This window comes from Uloborus diversus, chromosome 6 (assembly GCF_026930045.1).
Source record: "Uloborus diversus isolate 005 chromosome 6, Udiv.v.3.1, whole genome shotgun sequence".
Lineage (NCBI taxonomy): Eukaryota > Metazoa > Arthropoda > Arachnida > Araneae > Uloboridae > Uloborus > Uloborus diversus.
The window spans coordinates 147,211,568-147,233,374 of NC_072736.1; the positions used below are offsets into that span (position 1 = coordinate 147,211,568).

At 36.5% G+C, this 21,807-nt stretch overlaps 1 protein-coding gene across 5 annotated transcripts in view; it reads left to right on the forward strand.

Moving 5' to 3' along the window:
- LOC129225179 (LIM domain-binding protein 2-like) overlaps positions 1 to 21,807 on the forward strand; it is a 132,186-nt gene that overhangs the window by 65,004 nt on the left and 45,375 nt on the right. For all 5 annotated transcript variants that reach the window (XM_054859741.1, XM_054859744.1, XM_054859743.1 and 2 more), the window contains exon 2: positions 14,432 to 14,770. In XM_054859741.1, the coding sequence (XP_054715716.1) occupies positions 14,670 to 14,770 (101 nt within the window). In that variant the 5' untranslated portion in view covers positions 14,432 to 14,669. The remainder of the gene's footprint in view (positions 1 to 14,431; positions 14,771 to 21,807) is intronic.

The window sequence follows — 21,807 nt, forward strand, 5'->3', positions numbered from 1 at the left end:
AATAATATTGCCAGGTTCCAATTTATGTTTTCGTAACACGCCTTTTTTAGGGACTGAGTTCAAGGACTGTGATTGTCCTCTGTTGTAAAAGATTTCGGGCAGTGGGCAGGTCTTAAAAAATGTGTTCGAATACTTCATCGTAAGAAGGAAGATTATTAAATTTGTAGTTAAAAGTTTTGACCGCTTTTGTTTTGAGGAGTTTGATAGAATGGGTTTACTTTCATTCGATAGTGCTCTATTTGTGACTAAGATCGTCCGAGCGGGACAACTGACCCGAAAGCCACCAGAAATGTGAATGTTCTGTAACTCGGAATTCTTTACGAATCAGTTTTATTTGTTTCGTGCCTATAATTTATAGTCTGGAGATTTGCAAGTTTTAGAGATAACTGGATGTCTCAATTGCCAAATCGATTGACTCCACTTATAAAAACAAATCCTCATTTCTGCTTTAATAGTGCTTTTTCAATGCTTAGCATGTAAATTTATATTACAGTTTTGGTTCAGTAGCTGTCTGACCCTGTGATGGCAGAAATTTGACCATGTGATGGCAGAAAATGTAACAAGAGGGCCTGTTTACTCCTATTGATAACACCATCTTCTTTATAACTTTTCTCTACTTTTGCTTCATGGAGTTAGTTGATTTGGTAAGTGAGGCATCCAAAAAAAAGTTTTAGACAGCGACAATTTTTTCTAGTGAATCTGCGTCCGGGGTGCCATCCCTCCAAAAGCAATGGCGCACTTGCCTCAAATGCTACGAAGACCCCCCCCCCCCTCCCGTCTCCCAAGGACGGATCTAAAAAATATTCAAGGAGGGGGCGATTGATTTCAGATACTCACCCTTTTATAAACTCCGGAACCTCTGCCCCATAACATCATAGAAGATCGGCTCAAGTTAAGTTTTTTTATAATATATTTTTTGAACTTCCATTTCTAAAAAATTCCGGAGGAGCGTACTGAAACCCATTCTTTACCTTAACGTCATATGTGTCCTATAACTGCTTTTTTTGGACTTCAATTTGAAAACTTTCCAGGGTAAATCCCCCGAATCCCACCTTATATCATCTAAGATCGTCCAAAATTGATTCTGTGGAACTTCAAAAAATTTCCTGTAGAAAGTTCAATCCCTATCACCAAAATGTTAAGAGATGTGCGCGTTTTCAACTATACAGTTCTTAAGAAATTCCGAGGGAGAGCCCTCATTTTCGTAAGGTTATGGAAGATCGTATAAAAATACGGTTTTGGAACTTCAGTATCGAAAATATGCCGAGGGTGAGTTTCTACATCTCGGCTCAAGGAGGGAGGATCAGCCCTCTCCTGTATCCGTCCTTGTCCTCTCACCAATTGAGATCAAAATCCCTCTCGTTACAGGTACTCTTTCTAAAAAACCTTGTGGGCTTCAGACCTGCATAAAAATGGGTGTTGAATAACACCCATTTTTCTATACAAAACAATAGAGTTCTTTTTTTTATTAAAAGCAAAATTTTGACACTGCAGCTTGAGAATCAAATCAGGTTTCGCACTTTTCATTTGCGTATGGACTGGGGTGGGGCAAAACTTTTGCTTTAGACGGTGTCAATTTTAGAGACAGCTCTATTTTAATGCCTTATTTTTTTCCACCAAAAACTTTCCGAACTTGCAAAAATTATATTAACAAGAAAAAAAAAAGTTGAATGTATGTCAAAACAAAAGGAAAGTAATAGCATGTAAAAATGTACATAAATGAAAAAAATCGTATTGTTGAGCCGTGATGGTGATGGTAGAATTTACTGTTGATGTTGAGTACATTGCGTTGTGTATACTTTTTGTAAACTATCCGACATGAGTATACTTAGAACAAATAATAATTGGACTCATCGTAACATTCTAAAAACATTACACGACATAAACCCAAGCATGCAGTTCTAAATAATCATTTAAGTTTACTACATGAATTCAACATTTTAATTCATTAGCCTGCATTTATACTAGTTTTAGAATATTAGAGATTTAAAAAGTTAACATTTCGAAAATCCGCTCTCCAATTTAAATTTTCAATTGGATGAATTAATGTCCTGATAAATATTAAGAAATGGGTGATGAGAGCCATTTAAGTACGTACCAAGATCCGGCCCTTCTAAGATCCTAGGTAGTTTAAATGTTCGAGACACACTCGCGAGTGTTAAACATTTTATTCTCAGAGTTAGAACTCCGGACTTCACATCAAAGGGGGAGAACGCAAACTTCTTCAGGAACGACCTCGTTTGTTTTGCATAATCTTCCAAAAACTAGAAAATCGCCCGTCAAGGTATTACGGGTGAAAATTGCTTCTACATTTGAACGAAGCCATTGCCTATTTGGTGATATTTTGATAGTTGAAATGTTACCCTAACTCCAGTGGCTGAACCCTAAACTCCAATATGTAGCGTTCATAGCATTGAGAAGAGATAAAACGGAGGGAATGAAGATTTTCTTTCGTGAAACTAAGACCCCAAGTCACGTGATAGATTTTAAAGCAAAGCATTGGAAGAAATCAGGTTTCTTTCGCTTGTTTTACGCAGAACGTGCCAATCATTCGTCGCTGTTGAGTCACATGACTTGGGTTCTTTTGGGTCAGCGTTTGCCAAGCCAATGATTGGACTTGCTCCCTCCATTTTAATTCCTGCTCTAAGGTTCATAGTTGACCGTTTTTTTTTTTTTTTTTTTGTTTCTTCATTCCCCTGAAATGACACAGTCTTACCAGTAAAAACAGTTAAGTGACCGGATCGAGTTCAGCCTTGTCACAATAAAGCCTTTCCCTGCATGTTAAACATTATCAAAAGCACATTATCAAATTATCATGCCGTGGCGCGAGTTTTATTGTTGAAACTCGCGGGTTACTCGATCATTGGCTATTATTTATATGAGGATTTTGTAACTTCCCTTTTCATGCGGTGGTGGTGAAGGCTCGCAGAGTCATAGTTCACATTTGGAGAATCAGCGTCCAAGAAACCCTTATGCCTTATTGCGAGGGTAATTTCAATTTTGTGTCAAAGAGGAATTTTGTTTTCCGGGAGCGACTATTTTATGAGAACAGAACTGCCAGAGATTTAAACCTTGTTTCGTACAACCAGATATTTGACGACGGGGGAGTGCTTTAATTTCTCAATAGAAACTAACCTGTTGACCTTACGGTGACACTACTTGAAGGTTCGCAAGAGGAAAAAAAGAACTATTTACTGTTTACCAGGACACGTGGGAATCTCTAGGTGTCGTTTACTTTAAAACAAGCAGTGGGGGCTCCTCCTGGGCGGTGGCGGGTTCGAACGCCTCCGGCTCCTCGTCCATGTCTCCCTGAATCGACCTGATATATACCCGACCCTCTCGACTTTTCATAATTCGTCTTATACAGAAACAGCATCCAGCCCGCGGGGCTTTCATTTGAATTTTGACGTCTTGAATTCAAATTATGTTTTTCACAATTATGATTGCAATAGGTGCCATTTGTTGAAAAAAAAAGAAAAAAAAAGGGGGGGGGGAGGCGTATGTTGTACCTGCATATGAATAAGTTCATATGTTTCTCAAGGTGTTTTTTTTTGGGGGGGGGGGGTCTTCCGTGAACTGGCCCCTTAAAAAATGTTGTCAGCCCTCAGGTTGTCACCTTTGAAGTTTCCTTTTTTTCCCCCTTTCTTTCTTTTTCCTTTTTTTGTCTAACAGCACCTTCATTTCAATATGAATATCGTCAGAAATCATTGGGACAAGGAGATATTATAAAAGAGGGAGAGATATTTAAGTAGTTTACCGTCACACACGAACGGTTTCCAAACTTTTTGTATGACATTAATGTCTCGCTAGCAGTCAAAAATCTTTGAAACCCTGTGCCCTCTAGTTTTTTTTTTTTTTTTTTAATTTAAATTTTTTCACTCAAGCCGATTTTTTAAGGACAACCTTCCTCAACCAGTAGTCCACACTAAGGCTGCTTAAATTTTTCATTCCGAGATCTGATACAACCTTTATACCAGCAGGGGTGCCCACAGTGAGGGTAGCGCAGGTTGTGGCATCAAAATTTGAGTGTGGAGAGGATTTTTTCTTTTTTTTTTCAAAAGACTTGTGTGTGTGTGTGTGTGTGTGTGTGTGTGTGTGTTTTTTTTTACATGAAAGTTTTGAACAAAAAATATTTAAGTTCATTCAACCGGAATTAGTAAGGTTCGTACGTATAAATTATACCTCTTACCGCACTCTTTCCAAAATTTAGCAACCATGTGTCCTCCTCAATAAAAACAACCTCAGAGACGGGATGGTATCATAGTGTCTGTCGCGAAAAAAGTTTAGACGGTTTGGTTTATTTTATTTTTTTATGAGTTTTTTTAGGGGGGGGGGAGAGAAGGTACTTGCACGATTTTGTATGATGAATAGCGATAAAATAAAAGGGGTCAAAAATGGCTAAAATAAAAGGTTTAAAGAATCTCTTCTTTTTTAAGCCATCCAAGAAAGACGAAAGGAAAATGAAACAAGGCTTGCTAATTTATTTCCAAAATATAGCTAAAAAAAAAAGAAAAAAAAACAGGACAAAAATAAATAAAATAATTTTTAAAATACCTAGAAAATAACAATTGGAAAGTAGGGATTTGGGTGGGGAAAATGCGTGTCGGTCTGATCTGACTGTCCCACGTATTTATTTCATCGGATGAGGGAGGCATATTTTGTTTTTAGCAATCAGCTTTAAATGCTAAAAAGGTATGTTTGACTTTGACATAAATTGCAGTCATAGCTAATTAAGAGAATATTTATCAGATGCTAGAAAGTCGATGTTGGTATACGGGAAAGTAGGCTCGTTCAGCTCTGGACGGAGCTTCGTCCACTGTGCTCCAGCGTTTCATGATTCATTTGCATCGAGAAAAATTGATAAGAACTATAGTACTAAAGTTGACCAATAACGTATTTTTAACTCTGTTCGAAAATAAATTAATTTTCTTTATAAAGTAGCTAGAGTTTGAGTAGAATTTTTCTCATTCCACTTTACTCCCATCTTTTCTACCATTTATAAATTGACTGTTCTTTCTACTAATCATTAGATGCTTTTTATCCAACTTTGAATGATGTTGGGTTTCGATGATGGAAGTAACACTTTGTTCTTATGGTACCGGATTTTTTTTTTTAAATTCATTTTTACTTTCTTCTACGTTTAGTAAGAAGGCAGTATTTGATTTGTAAAAATTCTCGAATTTTCTCTTGACATGTGCTGAATAGATATGTATGTGCTGAATCAATTTTGACCATTTCTGGAAAATTATCTGTCACTTTATAGATCTGAGTATGATCTGTTTTTTTTTTTTTTTTTTTTTTTTTGATGCGCCTATTTCGGTCTTACTATTTTGAAAACTTTTTGGAGAGCGCGCTCACCGTAACAGGGGAACGCTCTTCCCTATCATTTAAGGTTGTCAAAAATTTCATTTTTTAGGGATTCAATTTCAAATATTTTCCAGGGAAGGGCCCCCGAAGCTTCTTCCCCAACAACATCATCGAAGATCATCCACAATTGAGTTTCTGGAAATTTAATTTTGAAAACTAGTCTGGGGAGACTCCCCGAACTTCTCCTCTTACTAACAGAACCAAAGATAATCTACAATGACGTTTCTAAATGGTATACAACTTCGTTAGCATCCCCCTTCGCCAACATTATTAAAGTTTGTCTGTCTTAAGTTTCCATTTTAAGAGTTCTCATTTCGAAAAAATTCCTAACCTGATCGAAGACTTAGCGTTTTTAGAGCTACAATTTGGATAAGGTTCCGGGGGCGAACCACTGAAACTCTCCTCTCCTCTCCCTAAAATAATCAATATCTCCCTAAAATAACAATTTCGAAAATTTGTCGGTTCAGGGTTAACAAGCCTATTTTCCCCTTAACTACCAAAAATTTTCTAAAACTCCGTTTTTAGAACAAACGTTTCTAAAGTTTATTGGGGGAGATCCCCTGCACCCCCGTATTTCGGAGTGAATGATGCTCTCGCAATAGGAGTAACATATTGCTGAGATCTAGTAACGACTCTCTTCGAGTTCAAAAGCTAAAATCCCCCCCCCCCCCTCTGTATTTATTCATACGTTTGAAAAATAAGGGGCGACTAAATTTATACCGCCCCTAAGATTTTGGCCTCGTGACGTCCCTGATAGTTTTATTCTGTCATCCTCATTGTTGAGATTTACCCCCAAATTACAAAATCCGCCGAGAAAGTAAAAAAAAAAGCGCGAATTTGATAACCATCACACAAAAAATTTGAAATTCTGAGCAAAAAATTAGACAAAAATTAGTAGTTGCGTTTATAGGTAAGATCTCAAATTTATTGTTAATTTTTTATTTAATTAACTTCTTATTTATCATAAAATCTGAATTGAATCCTTTTTCGTGGATTCGATAGGAAATTTGGGATACCAAAAAGATTTTTGTTCAACTTGAATTAAAAACAGAGATTGATAGCAGTGCAAAACTCTTCCCGCGACTGTTATCCTTTCCGTGACTACTAGATGTAATCGAAGTCATGCAGTAGATATTTTTTATTTTTCTTAGGTATTATTAGTTTTTAAATAATTATTTCCGTGCTGTATAATATGAAAATACACAAGTCCATTCAATTTTTTTTTGACTAATTTTTTATGGTACAACAAATGATGTTGGCAAGCAGACTGAATACATATCGCGTAAAATTATTCTATAGTAGTTTCTAAATTCGTTTCATTTTGATTCGGTCCTACTTTTCGTGGATTTTTTTATTCATCATATGAAGCAGTGAGAAGCAAAGGGATGTAAGTGGAGATTTTCAAGTTTTGAGTAAAACGCGTATAAATATTACGTCCTAGGTAGGCTTTCATTGAATTTTTTTCTTAATCATGCTGTACAGCAGCACCTACCAAGGCTACTAGTACTATACCTTGCCCCCAGACAGAGGAGAGGTTCACCTACCATGTGTACTGATTATCTTCAAATTTTTAATTTCGCCACTTGCATCCCTTTGCTTCTCACTACCTCATCTTAATATATGAAAATCTTCTATGCGGACGTTTGTCACCATAAGGTTTTTAAACGGCTGGACCGATTTTGATCAAATTTTTTGTGTGTAATTAAGTTGTGGCAAGCATCTTTTCGAAGCGCGATGGATCGAATCGGAAACGTTTTTGTTAATTAGTTAATTAATTTAAACAATAGATCTCCCAAATGATTAATATTTATTTTAACCTATTGTTGAGCGGGAACTGAAATAAATATTTAACCCGTTGCAAAGGACAATAAGAAAGCCAGCCAGGGCCTGATTACTGAATAGGCCAACTATCCCCTGGCCTAGGGCCCCAGACATTTAGGGGCCCCAAATGGCTGAAATTTTTTTAGTCTATGGCTAAAATTGTTTCAGCCAACGGCTATAGTTATAAAGTTTGAATACAGGGGGCCCCAAAAAATATTGGCCTGGGGCCCCTCAATATCTTAATCGGGCCCTGAAGCCAGCACTTCTTTTTGTAATGAAATTTCCTACTGTTATATGTCAATTGAGAATAGATAAAACGTAGAGAAAGAGAGCCTTCATTTCTTGAAAGCAACGATTTTAGGTCCCAAGATTTATTTTAAAGTAAAACGTGTGTTCTGTTGTCGTAGTTGAGTCATGTGACCGGATCGGTGCTTTAGGTTTTCCTAACCAAATGATCAGAAAGTACCGTACCTAGCAACATTTGTTTCTCGGCTGAAATCCGTCTGAGTTTTGGCACCAATGGCAAGAATATTTTAAGGATTATCAAACTAATCAATACACTATTAAAGGTAAAGATGATGAAATTTAAAGACGAAACAAATTTTATTTTCGTCCAGGTTTTGTATACAAAAAATCAGGGCAGTGGAAGATCTTTCTCTTTGGCGGAAAGAATAAATTAGGCAATATATGAAATTTTAAAAGTTTTCGTTCAAGAGATCGGACCACTAATCGGTCGGAGTTGGCTTCGCTCACTGATCGGCTGGATTACAGTAATGTGGTGGCTTGGCGACTTTAGTTATAAACAATAGAGTTGCGTGATCATTTGTTTACGTTTTAAAGCTACTATTAATGTAATGTATTGTATTTTTTGTTTATTTGGCGAAATATTTCAAATTGCAAGGAATTGTTTTTCATTTTTAAAGGAGTTTTTAGTCATTTTAGTTGAGGAATGTGTTCACTTTACATCGGTAAATGCGGAGGGGGGGGGGGATTTTCGCTTATTCAGATAATTGTTTTTACCTTCATCAGTTTTTTAAACGATATCCTTTCGATTGTTTTATTCTTTGTTGCAGCGGGATTTCCCTTTTGTTCTAAATGGGGTAGTTAGTTTTTTGCACTTAATATCTGAGGACGCTTTTTATCCTTTGAGTATGGCTGAAGGAACAAACCATCAAGTACGGGAGAAAAAATAGTTAATAAAAAAACTGCTCAGTGGGCATTAGATAAATCAAGTTGTAATTAATATACGTATTCTGACACCAAGCAGCTTAAAACTTTTTCTTTTTACTTATTTTTTTTTTCAACAAAACGGTTCAAACACTTGATAGTTTATTCAGTAAATTACCGCCCATTAGCCAGGGCTAAAGCATAAATACGTGAAATACACCGCCAGCTCAGTCATTTCCAGCCGAGGACTGCAGTTTCGTGCTTATTGAACCGAACCATTGCTTCGGTCACTCGTCTGGTCTGCTAATTCCATATTAGCTACCAGTTTGTTTCGCACTCTTGGCTTCCTTAAGAGGTTTTCCATCTCCAGCTCAGTCACTTTCCTATACCGGGCTGATGAGTGCTAATAAGCACAAAACTGCAGTCCTCGGCTGGAAATGACTGAGCTGGCGGTGTATTTCACGCACTTGATAGTCTATTTAAAAAATTTTAACTTTTCAATTTACAAAGTTTGAACAGAACAACGTCTGTCGGGTCCTCTAATATATTGTATATTAAGAAAACTTTGAAATGAATCGTATTATTGGGTTGGCATTGGCACAAATGGTTTGCTTAAATTTATTAAATGTGAAACAAACATTAGAAAGTAATTTGCATTCTCTCTTTGCAACATTGCAATGCTCTCAGTTTTGTTCATGTTAGAAGCAAACAGTGATCAAGCGGTGAATTATAGTTGGTAGTTCTAAAGCTCATTTTTTCGATAAATTTTATTTTTACATTTCCATAAAGAGACCACTCCACCGTAACGTGAGAAACAATCCGATCCGATAATTTCCCCAACATTTTGTGTTATAGATCTTAATGTTTTAATGAAACAAGTGTAAGCACATTTTTTGATCCTTACATTTGATACAAAGATACTCCTACTCCTGACCATGGGCACTCATATGCGAAATTTTAAGGGGGGGGGGGAGGCTCAGATATTTTCCCCATGGTTTAGCAGGATATTTTCCCCATAAAACCGATTTCAGTAGAGTTATTAAAGTTTGACATTTGTAATAACTTATTCATTAATGACTGGAGAAAAATTGTTTTTACATTTTTGCAAAGAAAAGAGCACTAAAAGCAAGGAAGTTCTAGGCGACTTGAGCCCCCACTTGGCTCCCATATGGGCACCCATGCTCCTGACACAGTATTATTTTTATTATTATTTTTATTAAATAACTTTGTTACTTAAATTTAACTTATTTGCACAGTCAATCATAAGTTACAACCATTTATACGTAACTTCTTCGGCGGCCAAAAAGACCGTCAGGTAAATAAGAAATTTTGAAAAGATCTTTTTTTCAAGTTAGGGAAACTAAAAAAAAAATTATCTTGGTGGATTTTGATCACAGTAAGAGCATTAGCACAAGCAACAACAAATAGTTTTTGTAGACCAGGGATTCTCAACCACTCTCGCCCGATGGACTGGCACCGATCCGCGGAAAACTTTGACTTCAGGGACGCCCCGATGGGGGGTCACTGTGATCTCCCGAAAATGTCAAATTTTGGCTGACGATTCGGCAACATTATCATCATTTGGCAAGATTTGGAGTTCCCAGTGGCGCAGCGAAAAGGGGGGGGACACCCCCCAGAGTCATTGATTTCAACATAAATGCAAATTCTAATACAGTCGTTTATGCATATGGAAGGACTGCTTTGATCAAAAAATCCTCTTCAGGAGGTATTTTTCATCAAAAACTCCCCCCAGAAGGTATTCTTCGTCAAAAAAAAACCCTACAGAAGATTTTTTTAATCAAAAAACCCTCTCCAGAAGGTATTTTTTATCAAAAAGAAAAAACCCCTAGAGAAGGTATTTCTGGCTGCGCTAGTTGGAGTTCTATTCGGAAAAATTATCATCATTCGGCGAAACTTGGGAGCTCCATTCGGCAAGTTGAAAATTTCCGCCCTCCCAAAATTTTAAGCTTGGTGCACCCCTGCTGGCTCTCAGGATTTTATTTATTTGCGTTAAAAACAGCTTTCTGATTCAAAAGGAAAAAAAAAAGGACAAAATGATGATGAGGTTTGTGCGATATTTTTCGTTAATACAATCATCTTTAGGATCTGGAACTCATAATATCTTTGAAGGCTAGCGACACTTAAGTAAATTCACGATTGTTTCGCTTCTTTTTAAAACCTAGACTCTATTTTAGAATTACTTTTTTTGAAACATAATTTGGATCTTTTTGAAGTTTATTTACTTACAGCTTACGGATAATAAGTACAATAATTGCTTATCTGTAAACCTAAAAACTGTTGTAAACAAAGCAAAAATATTAACTATTAACTTATTCGAAGTTTTATTTAATGCCTGGTAATTTCTTCACATTTCCTTTTCTTACTTTGGTTTAAAAAAAAAGATAAACAAAACACCGATCTGCTACTTCCCCCGCTCATTTTTACTTCCTTTTACAAAAAAGGAAGTATTGTATTCGCGAAATAATTTTCACGCAAAAATCGGCTTTAATTTCCATTTTGCTCACCCCGAAGGAATGTTGAGTTTTTTTTCTCGACCCGACCACACGTGGATATATTCCTAGGAACGTACAGACACCCGAAATATCCATTTTGACGATCCCCGAGTTAATTACAACGAGTTTTCTCGTGACGTCCGTATGTACGTATGTATGTGCGTATTTGTGTATGTTCGTATGTATCTCGCATAGCTCAAAAATGGTATGTCCTAGAAAGTTGAAATTTGGTACGTAGACTCCTAGTAAGATCTAGTTGTGAACCTTCTCTTTTGGTTGCATTCGGATGTTCTTAAGGGGGTCTTTTACACCTTTTTGAGGGGCAATCATTTTAATTTCAATGCTAACTCAAGTGGTGTTATAATATGTTAAACACTTGGCGATATATCGCCAAGCTTTTGGCCTCCAAGTTTTGTCGCCAACTTGGCGAAAAGTTTGGCGATATTTTTTTTAAATTTTCAAATATGGTTTTAATTCGGCCAATGTTGGTGATAGTTAATCACTGAATCACATTAAAATTGCCAATAATGGGGAAAGTAAATCTGTGTAAAACATTTTTTTTTTTTTTGCTTTGGTTCACAAGAAACTAGGGGTGAAATTATTTAATGCTTCCTTGCTTACTCCAAGGCGCTATTGTCATTAAATTGGCGTAAAAGGAAGTCGGGTGATGCACACATCAGCTCGTTTTAAATATAAATTTTGTCCGGTTCACAGGCCAAAAAAGATTGAGAAACGTTGTTGCAGAGTATTCCCCCCCCCCTCCTCCTTATTCTTCCTGTTAAGATCTTCTGAACTCTTAACTTGCTTTTCTTTGTTCTTTTCAAGTATTTGCTATTCTTTAAATCAGTACTTCAAAGCCAGACTAACATAAGTCGCACTATCATTACTTTCCAAGATAATGTAAAAATGTTTGTTTGGGTCACACAAGGGTTGGAATTCGCGTTCTTATAACACTGCTAAATAGTTATGAAGACATATATAGGATTAGGGATTTATGGCTCAATGCGAGGAAAAAATTCAACTTACAATCCCCATAATAAACTGAAAATCAGTGTTTTTGGACTTACGTTAGTCTGGCCCTCAGATACAGAAATGGCCCTTCAGTTTCATTTACTGCGTGCCGTTCTAATCGAGTGTATGTTCAATTGTCAGCTCTAAGCAGCGTTCACGAGAAAGATAGGCTTGATGAAAACAAAGAAATGAGCCATTTGGCGACCTCAACCACGTATTTGGCTTGGACAAGAACAAATTGGTGCCAAGCAGACGGCGAATGCGAATACTACTGGTATTGGTTAATTTATTTTTAAATTTTATTTTATTCTAGAGAAAATCTCCCATAGTGGCATAGTGGCAAACCTGCGATCAACTAGTTTGTTTACTTTCGGTTAATCTCTTCCTCCTCGTCCCCAAACAAGGTCATAATTAACTGTGAAGTGAGCTGAATCGTTTCTTTTTTTGGAGGGGGGAGGGGGATGCTAAGCACTTCTCTTTTGGAGGGTGGTTTTCCTTGACCTGCTACTGCAGATATTTGATCCACATGCCAACTATCTAACATTTTCTTTTTAAAATAAGAATTTTGTTATTTGATGCAAATAGTAAAAACATTTCAAAAGTGAAATAATGTAGACAGCTTTTGGTTAAGCCTTCTATTACTTAAATTGACCAAATGGACCTATAATTGACCGAGGAAGAGAAAAACCAGAACATTTTATTTCCACTCATCTGATTAGAATCAGGTTTTATTCTCCACAATTACGTTACTTCACTCTCATATATCCCCCCTCCCCCACACACAAATGCTTAAATACTGTTTCCGATTGTTAAAAAAAATCTAATAGATAATTCGATATGCGTACTCGGAAGAGAAATATGAACTTTAATAAAAGTCATTTTCTATTTAAAAAAATAATTAAATTCTTGTTTGTTCAGAATTCATGCTCAATAGTTCTGTCATTTTTGTGTTTGTACACTAGTTTCTTCAAATTTTCATGGATTGTCTAGCCAAGAACCTTGAAAATGGATAAATGTGTTTTTTCAATCAATTTTTGCCATACCACTTAAGAGTCAATACTTCCTCCTAGATGGCAGCACTAAATATATTTAACCGCAAAGTTATTCTTACATGCCTACATCAGTGTTTTATTTATTTATTTATTTATTTTAAATAAAAGAACAAAATATCTATATGATTAATTTTTTTTATTTCTGGCTCTAATTTTCAAATTTCCTTTATTTAGCTACAAACACTTGAAGTAAATTTTTACACCAACAAAAGTTTCGCTATCTCGATATTCATCATACCGACACTTTTATTTGATAGATGGCAGCACTATTGATTGAAAAGTTTGTTGTGCTATTATTTTTCGCGTACATGGAAAAATAATGAAAATAAATATATAAAAGCATAAAAAACATACTTAAGGTCCCGTATAAATATACTTGTTGGAATTAAAGCCCAAAACTAATTTAGTAGTAGATAAACAACCAAAAATATATATTTTTTAAAGTATTAAAATTTTTGAGTCCCCCTTTTGCCCTTTGTATATCATAGAACTATTTAAAACATTCATTATGCGCATTTTCGAATCCTCGTCGGAGTCCTTATGTTCGCGGGGGTACCTCGATTTTGTGACATGATAAATCCGCCACTGCTGATGACGGTGCGACACTTGCACCCAGTTCATCCTGTCATCTTGGATCTAATAACTCATTGGTCCCAGGGCCGGATGCAAAGAGGTGGTTTATAGGGTTCAAACCCCATCCGAAATTTTTCATCCAAAGAAATGCTTTCTATTATTTGTTTATTTTACTGTTTTATTCATTTTTTTGTAACAAAAATAATATTGTTGTTTTACTATTATTTCAATTTTATTTGTGAAGTGATTTGAGTATGACTGAAAAATTGTACAAACTCATTGTGTGTTTACGGTAGTTATTGAGAAATTCATTTATTATGTAACAATATGGCATTTTTTAAGAACATCCCCTCTTTCCATTTAGATAATTTATTGCAAGAAAAATCAATATAATACACATGAAACCAAATTTGATAGACCTTATAAATGTTTCAAAGAATGTGTTTGGTAACACCCCCTCCGAAACAAAAGTCTGGTTATGGCCCTGGCTTAAAATATTAAAAAATTATGTTTAAAACAATTTGCGATTTTAGCTATATCTGAGAATATTGATCAGATACTAGACACTAGATATGAGACAGTGAGAAGCAAAGGGACGTAAGTGGCAAAATTAAAAATTTGGAGATAACCAGTACACATGGTAGGTGAACCTCTCCTCTGTCTTGGGGCAAGAGATGGTACTAGTAGCCCTGGTAGTTGCTGCTACACAGCATGATTTAGAAAAAAAGTTCAATGAAAACCTACCTAGGATGTTATCCTTAAACGCGTTTTACTCAAAGCTTGAAAATGTCCACTTACATCCCTTTGCTTCTCACCGCCTCATATGGGTATACGGGAAAGTAGGCTCGTTTAGTTCTAGACGGAACTTCTTGGTTTATAGGTTTGAAGTCAAATGCAGGGTTTTAATTCAGTGTCTTTTCTCTCTAGATTGAGCGCCGGCCAACCTGAGTGAGGATGCAGGCCGGTTGAGGGGCGCCCCATCGGCCGCAGGAGGGCCGCTCTCCCGGGGAGGGCCCGCGCCCCGGCAGCCGTGAACCGAACCTGGACCGCGTTCCCCCCCGGCGGAGGAGGGGCGGGCCCCCGCGAGCCACCCCCCGCCCTGGAGGAGCCGCCCGGCTGGAAGGGAGGGCCCCCCGTCCACCACCACCACCACCACGGGCCGCCCATGCCGCCCCACCACCCGCCGCAGGGGGCGCCACCGCCGCCGCCCCACCCCGCCGCCATGCCGCCCCACACCATGCCAGACGGAAGGCCGCTGGAACACGGGTGAGTGACAAATTTTATATAATTAAAAACTGAGCTTATATATCTATGTATGTACCTATGTATGCAGCTATGTATGCACCTATGTATCCACGAGTATGTCTAAGTTTCTTTTCCCAAACGACAATGAATTGACCATCGAACCAGGTATCAATGGATTCGTAATCTTCCCGTCTTTATGTTTGGCTATTTAACATAATCCTCCGATAATAATTAGTGGAGATATCAATTAAAAACTATTCATTATATGACATAGATTTCAACATAAAATCCCTATTTTTCGAAGGCCATTCAAATTATTATTCACAGCTTCATCTCAACTTTCCGCGACAATGCTTTTATTAAAATGTGTAGCGTGAACATGGAGCAGGTGCGGATCCAGACAGAATTCTCGGAGAGGGTCATTTGAAAAAATTCGATGCTTTGAAAAAATTTTGAATTTTACAAATACCAGTATGGCCCATCTTTAACTAGAGCATTTTTTAAGGAATTTTCACTAGGCGACGCAAGTTTAAAATAAAGGCTGTAACCTTCCCAATTATTTTCCTATTTTCTTAACAAACTTGTGCATATATATCGTCGACTCAAAGTGGCATTCCAGTAATCAGTGCTGTGTTCTGAGGCGACTGTATAGGACTTCTGATTTAAGAGGAAGCCGATATGAACCAATTGTAAGTATAATATTAACTCTGAAGTAAAGGGTGCTCAGGGGTTTCTCCCCCGAAATTTTTTTGAATTTGTTGTCTTAAAAAACGCATTTTAGACGATCTTTTGTAATGTTAGGGGAGAAGAGGTTCGGCGGCGCTCCCTTTGCTATTTTTCGAAACAGTAGCTCTACGAATGCGGTTTTAAACGATCATTGATGATGTTAGAGGGAGGAGAGATTTGAGGGCTCATCTAAGGAAATTTTTCCGATTTGTAATCTTAGAAAAGCATTTTAACTGTCTTTTGTAATATTAAGGGCTCGGGGGCGATCACCCCCCTTCCTGCCCATTTTTCGAAATTGAAACCTTAAAAATGCAAACATTATCTCCAATAATGCTAAGAAGAGGTTCAGGGTTTCTCCGGCGGATTTTTTTTTTTTTTTGCCATTGTAGAGACAAAAACGCAGTTTAATACGATCTTTTCGTGATGATACGTGGAGGAGAAATTCGAAGGTTCGTACCCAGAAATTTTTATAATTTGCAGTCTTAAAGATGCATTCTAATTATCTTTGGTAATGAAAGAAGAGGAGACGAGGTTTGGAGCGCTCCCCCCCCCCCCGAAATTGTAGCGCTAAAAAGGTTGTTTTAGACGATTTTTGGTAGTGTTAAGGAGCTGTGAGAGATTAAAAGGCCCATCCCAGGAATTTTTACTAATTTATAGACTTAAAAACGCATTCTAGACTTTCTTAGGTAAGGTAAGGTTAGGGGTTGAAGAGATTCTGAGGTCCAGTCCCAAAATTTTTTCAAAATTGAACTCTTTAAATTGCAAATGTAGGCAATCCATGGTTCATGAGTAACTTTTTTATTTTAGAGGACTAGCAATTTTCGAAATTGAATGACCAGAAAAGTAATTCTTGGAGACTTTCAATGATGTTAGGAAAGGAGGAGTTTTCCCCCTGAAACAATTTGAGACTCAAGCGCTTAAAACAAAATTTAGGCTGATCTTGAACGATGTTGGCGAAAATGAGACGTGGGGGACCCTCCCCTGGAAACGTTTGCAAGTTATTTTTTAAAACGTGGTTTATAGACGATCTTTGGAAATAGTAACAAGAGGAGTGGTTCGGAGGTTCCCATTTTTAAAAAGGGATTGAAGAATAAGTACATAGCACTGCATAAAGTCCGGTTAAAAGTTAAATCTAATTTTAACTTAATGCGCGATCATTAAATGTATAACTTTTTTGTCGGACACTTACTAACACGTATCTCTTTTCTTACTTCTATGAGGGAAGTAAACACATCTAACAAGACATTATGCTAAATGAACCCAAATATTTGGTACACACTTGATGTTTTTGAAATTTTCGTGGGTTGGTCATGCCTTTTCCCTCTGCCATTTGTTTCCATTTTTGTTAGACTTCACATGAATTACAATCAAGTTTTTTTTTTCAATTTAAGCAAGGGGGATATTTCGATAATTGGGAATCTGGCGATCTTTCTTCATTGGCGACAATTTTTGGCTCCAGCGCCTGCGCGAGAGGTATTTTTCTTTGCAAATCTAAACAAAGAGATCGGAAACATCTATTCACATAGGCTTACTTTAAATTAGCGGGGTTACCAAAATAAAATTATTTACGCCGAAAATGAGACGACCACGCCAGATTCCCAATTATTGAAATATCTCCTAAGCAAGAAAAGAGGGTTTAAAAACTACACTTGAAACTTCCTCAGTGTCGTTTTATGGCTCCCCGGCGTATTTTTAAAACTTTCTCAGGGTGACCATGGCCCCCTTCTCATTGTTTTCCTTTATGTTAGACTTTATATGTATTATAAGGGAATTTTTTTTTTTTTTTTTGCATTTTTTTCTCAAAAAAGGGGATTATAACTTTTCTTGAAATTTTCACTTCACCATGGCCCCCATGGCCCCCTCCCTGGATCCGCCCGTGACATAGAGTAAAGAAACTACATTCACTGTATTACATTTTACTAGTACATGTATACTAGCAGTACCGTTACCGTCACAACAGACGGCATCGGCGACGGATGTGTTGCGACGGCATCGACAGTACCCGCACGGGGATGCCCGTGCTAAGAATTTAAAGAAAATCCGTTGAATAAAAAATCCCCCCCCCCCCCGATGTAAAATGATCATTATTCAAAAACACCTTTTAAAGTCTCTTTGGAATTTAAAACTATTCGCTAAACCATTTAAAAAGATTTACAGTAGCTTTAAAACTCAAAATAATCGTCCAACTGTATAGTTTAACGAGCCACGCAACCACGCTTCCGTAACCCTGCCCTTTTGCGAATGAAGCGGTTTTTTTTAGCTGCTGAAATGTTTCAACAAATAACTAAATAGCAGTTTTTTTTTTTAAATGCTAAGCACTTTTTATAATGCACTCAAAATGACAAAATAACTTTTCTGGGTCAGATAGGACAATTTAAGTATTCCTGTAGTTTTCAATTATTCTAAGAAAAAGACTTCTCATATGAAGAAAAGTGCGCTCAAGTCATGTAGAGAATGTTTTATCATTATCTAGCTTTGAATCATAAATTTGAGTGTTGAAACATGCATATTTTTCTTAATGGTAAAATTTGTTTGAAATGACTTGAGCGCACTGTTCTTCGTTTGAGACGTCTTTTTCTTGGAATAATTGAAAACCACAGGATTACTTAAATTGTCTTTTCTGACCCAGAAAAGTTATTTTGTCATTTTGAGTGCATTATAAAAAGTGTTTAGTATTTTTAAAAAAAATCAGTTATTTTAAAGTTTTTCGTTTTCAAACAATTTTTATGTCAAGAGAAGCCTTGATTTAAAATTTTCATTATGATTACTATTATTCTTACTGTCGCAAGGCAACAAAATTTGTAACAATGGGTTTTATATTTAAACATTTAATGGAGTAATTAAATGAAATTTGCTGTTTTTCTTCCTAACCGAGAAAAATAATTTTGCTTTAGGATTTTAATTTTTCAGCGTTAAGTTGTACCTCATGATTAAGCAAATCATTTAGTGAAATCCCGAAGTCTCTAAGTGGTCTATTTGCTGAGATATAAGCAAAACCAGACCTCAGATTACTCCATAACAATCTGGCCAAGTATAGTAAAAGTGCTTAAAAAGACATCAAATAGTATCTTTCAAATGTAAAATAATTCCGCAACTCTATTGAATGTCACCAAATTCGCCAAGCGACCATACTACCGTAACCCAGCTCTTAGCAAGCGAAGCGAACTTCGATTGATTAGCTATCCCATCCGTCTAACGAAAAAAGAAAAAAAAATCCCGTAGGACATTCGAAAATTGTCGTTAGAAAAAAAAAAGAAAAAGTCGTACATTTCATTCGGTTAGAAACAAATTAAAAGTTTATTGGGAATTCAAAACAATTCGCCAAAACATTGAATCACAATTCTTCATTTGCTTTAAAATTTCCTCCAACTATTGTTATCGCCTAACTCGATTTTTACTTTAAATAACGGCTTGGTTTAATTATTTGGAAAATTACTTTTCATTTTATTAGTTTTGTTTCAAGTCTTGATTTTTGTTCAAAAGTAAAAAAAAGTACAGTGACAAAGTAATGCATAGCTTCGCCAAATAAGCAGTTTCTACGTAGGTTTAGTTAGAGTCGCTATATATACGCCACCCTATATGTAGGGGCCTTCGGTTTAATCAAACATGCAAACAATAAGCTAAACATAAACAATCGCCAAGATTAATAATTTGCCGTAAAGTACCTGTAACTGAAAAAAAAAAAAAAACGTGTCTTCGATATAATAAAGGTAAGTTTTCAAAGAGAATCGATGGCTCTTTAAAATCCTCGTCTGGAATAGTTTCGAGAATATTTATCAGAATGGGTCCAAGAGCATGAAAAAAACACCCTTTCAATTAAGAGAAATGTTCCTCAATATCGCCATTAAAACAATCACCCTTAAAAATCATCACTCTTAAAAATAACGTTAACAAGACCAGTAAGAGTCAGATTTTTTTAAAGACTACGCACCTACATAGCCATTAAAATTGTACATGAAAACATCGACTTGCAAAAACCTAATCAAAAGCGAAATCTTAAATGCCCTGCTACAGACAAAGTCACAATGCGTTAAAAACCAATTGCAAGAAATTAATTTTACTTCTTGATACTCAAGCAAGAAATGGCAACAAATAATATTGTTCAGCTTTTATTCAAGCTAAAATTAATCTCGCGCAAAAATGGAGGAAAATTTTTTTTTTTTTTGAAATAAATTAATTTTTACTTCAAATGCTTATAAATTTTTTTGTAGTCATTTTTCGATGTCCGCAGCTACAGTCTTTGCAGATATTTTTTGAAATGATTATTTTTTTATGAGCTTTCGAATGGTATTGGGTTGTTCGGAAAGTCATTTCGTTTTTTTTTTTTTTGGAGAACATGAAAGACAGTTTTCGTATAATGAATAAATATTTTATTAAATTATATATTGGCCATTCTGGTCCAACGCCTTTTGCCATCTTTCTGGCAGTAACATAATTCCCCTCTCATAAAAGTTTTGGTCCTTGCTGGCAAAAAACTGGTTCAGGTGGTTTTTGACATCTTCATTTGAGGTAAAGGTTTTGCCAAAAAATTTTGCAGGGACCGGAACAAATAGTAGTCGGAAGGCGCCAGATCTGGAGAATATGGTGGATGTTGCAGTACGTCCCATTCAAGCTGTAAAAGTTTTTGGCGAGTGACCAAACTTGTGTGAGGTCTCGCATTATCCTGGTGGAACACTACACCCTTCCTGTTGATTAATTCGGGGCTCTTCTCTTTAAGTGAATCATTCAATTTGTCCAGCTGATGACAATAGACTTCTGAATTAATCGTTGTATTGTCCGGCAAAAGCTCAAAAAAAAAAAAAAAAACGATTCCTTTGACATCCCACCAAACGGAGAGCATCACCTTTTTTTGGTGAATGTTGGCTTTTGACACGCTTTGAGCCGGTTCATCTTTTCTGCTCCATGACCTCTTGCGTTTAACATTGTTGTATACAACCCATTTTTCGTCCCCAGTAATAATCCGCTTCAAAAATGGATCATTTTCTTGACGTTTGAGGAGCGAATCGACATCAAAATTGCCGGATCGAAATTTTGCAAACCAGTTCTGGCACTGGCGTACTGTTAACACGCCTTCTCCATACACATCCGTCAATTTTTTTCTCGCTTGGACAGCATTTTTACCTTTTCTGAAGTAAAAAAGTAAAATATGACGAAAATGCTGCTTATTGCTCTCCATATTTAAAAGGGCACCAACCAAAAACTACTGCGTAGAATTAATAGAACTTTTTCACACATAAGCCTTGCAATATCAGCTCTCAAGACATATAATGGTTATGCGGCTTAAGTGTGAAGTTGGTTTCGAAAAAACGTAATTAAGTCCTCTGACGGGAAAAAACGAAATTACTTTCCGAACAACCCAATACAAAATCCGAAAATATCGGACCATTTGCAATTTCTTGGCATAGACGTATGTTCAAGTAGACGTAAAGTTGAGTTTTTAATTAATATCTCCGTTAGTTGGCATCTTACGTGGATGAGGCAAGAATATTCGTAACCCTCGTAAAATTTCGAATTTTTTTATACCTGGTTCGACCCTGAGCTCGAGCCCGTTCTTGAGAATTTTGCATATGAGTGTGTAGCGTTCTCCATCCCGTTTCACCCCCTTAAAATTGAAATTTTCAAAAATCCTTTCTTACCACGCACTTACGTTTCAAAGTTAACCTATGTTCCAAATTTCAGCTTTCTAGCCTCAGTAGTTTTGGCTGTGCGTTGATTGTCACTCAGGACAAGCTATTTTATATATACAGATTTCTTTACTCGATGGAGCGTGAAGAAAATCATTGAGACAAAAGATCTTTTTGCCATTTTTTTTCTCGAATATGAACAAGTAAAATACTTTTGCTTTTGTTTCAAAAGCTTTTCCTGTAATCGGAGCATTTAAAATGTTTTCTTTTTGGTCATTTTTCCGCAATCTGCCGCAAAATTTTACTGATTTTTTTTTTTTTTTTTTTTTTTTTTTTTGTTTAAGTCTGAGTGTTGAACACGTGACACTTAACATAACTTTTATTTTTGAGGTGGACCGTGCAAAGCCGGGCGACGCAGCTAGTCTGTATACAATATGAATTGAGGATTTCCTCAATTCCGAAATCTTCGTTAAAACAATATTTTCGCTGTAATGGACATCGCTAAAACGGGAGTTGATTGTATTCTAGTTGTGACTGAAAATAAATAAACTCTGTAAAACTTGCTTTTTTACCGTCGCAGTGTCAATGCAAAGGAAACAACATGTAGTCAATAGTAGATGCAGCTAACTTCCGAATGTCGGCTGACGCGCATGAATGAATTATACAGATAAATCCGCCAAACAGCTGGAAAGAGACAAATATCAGTAC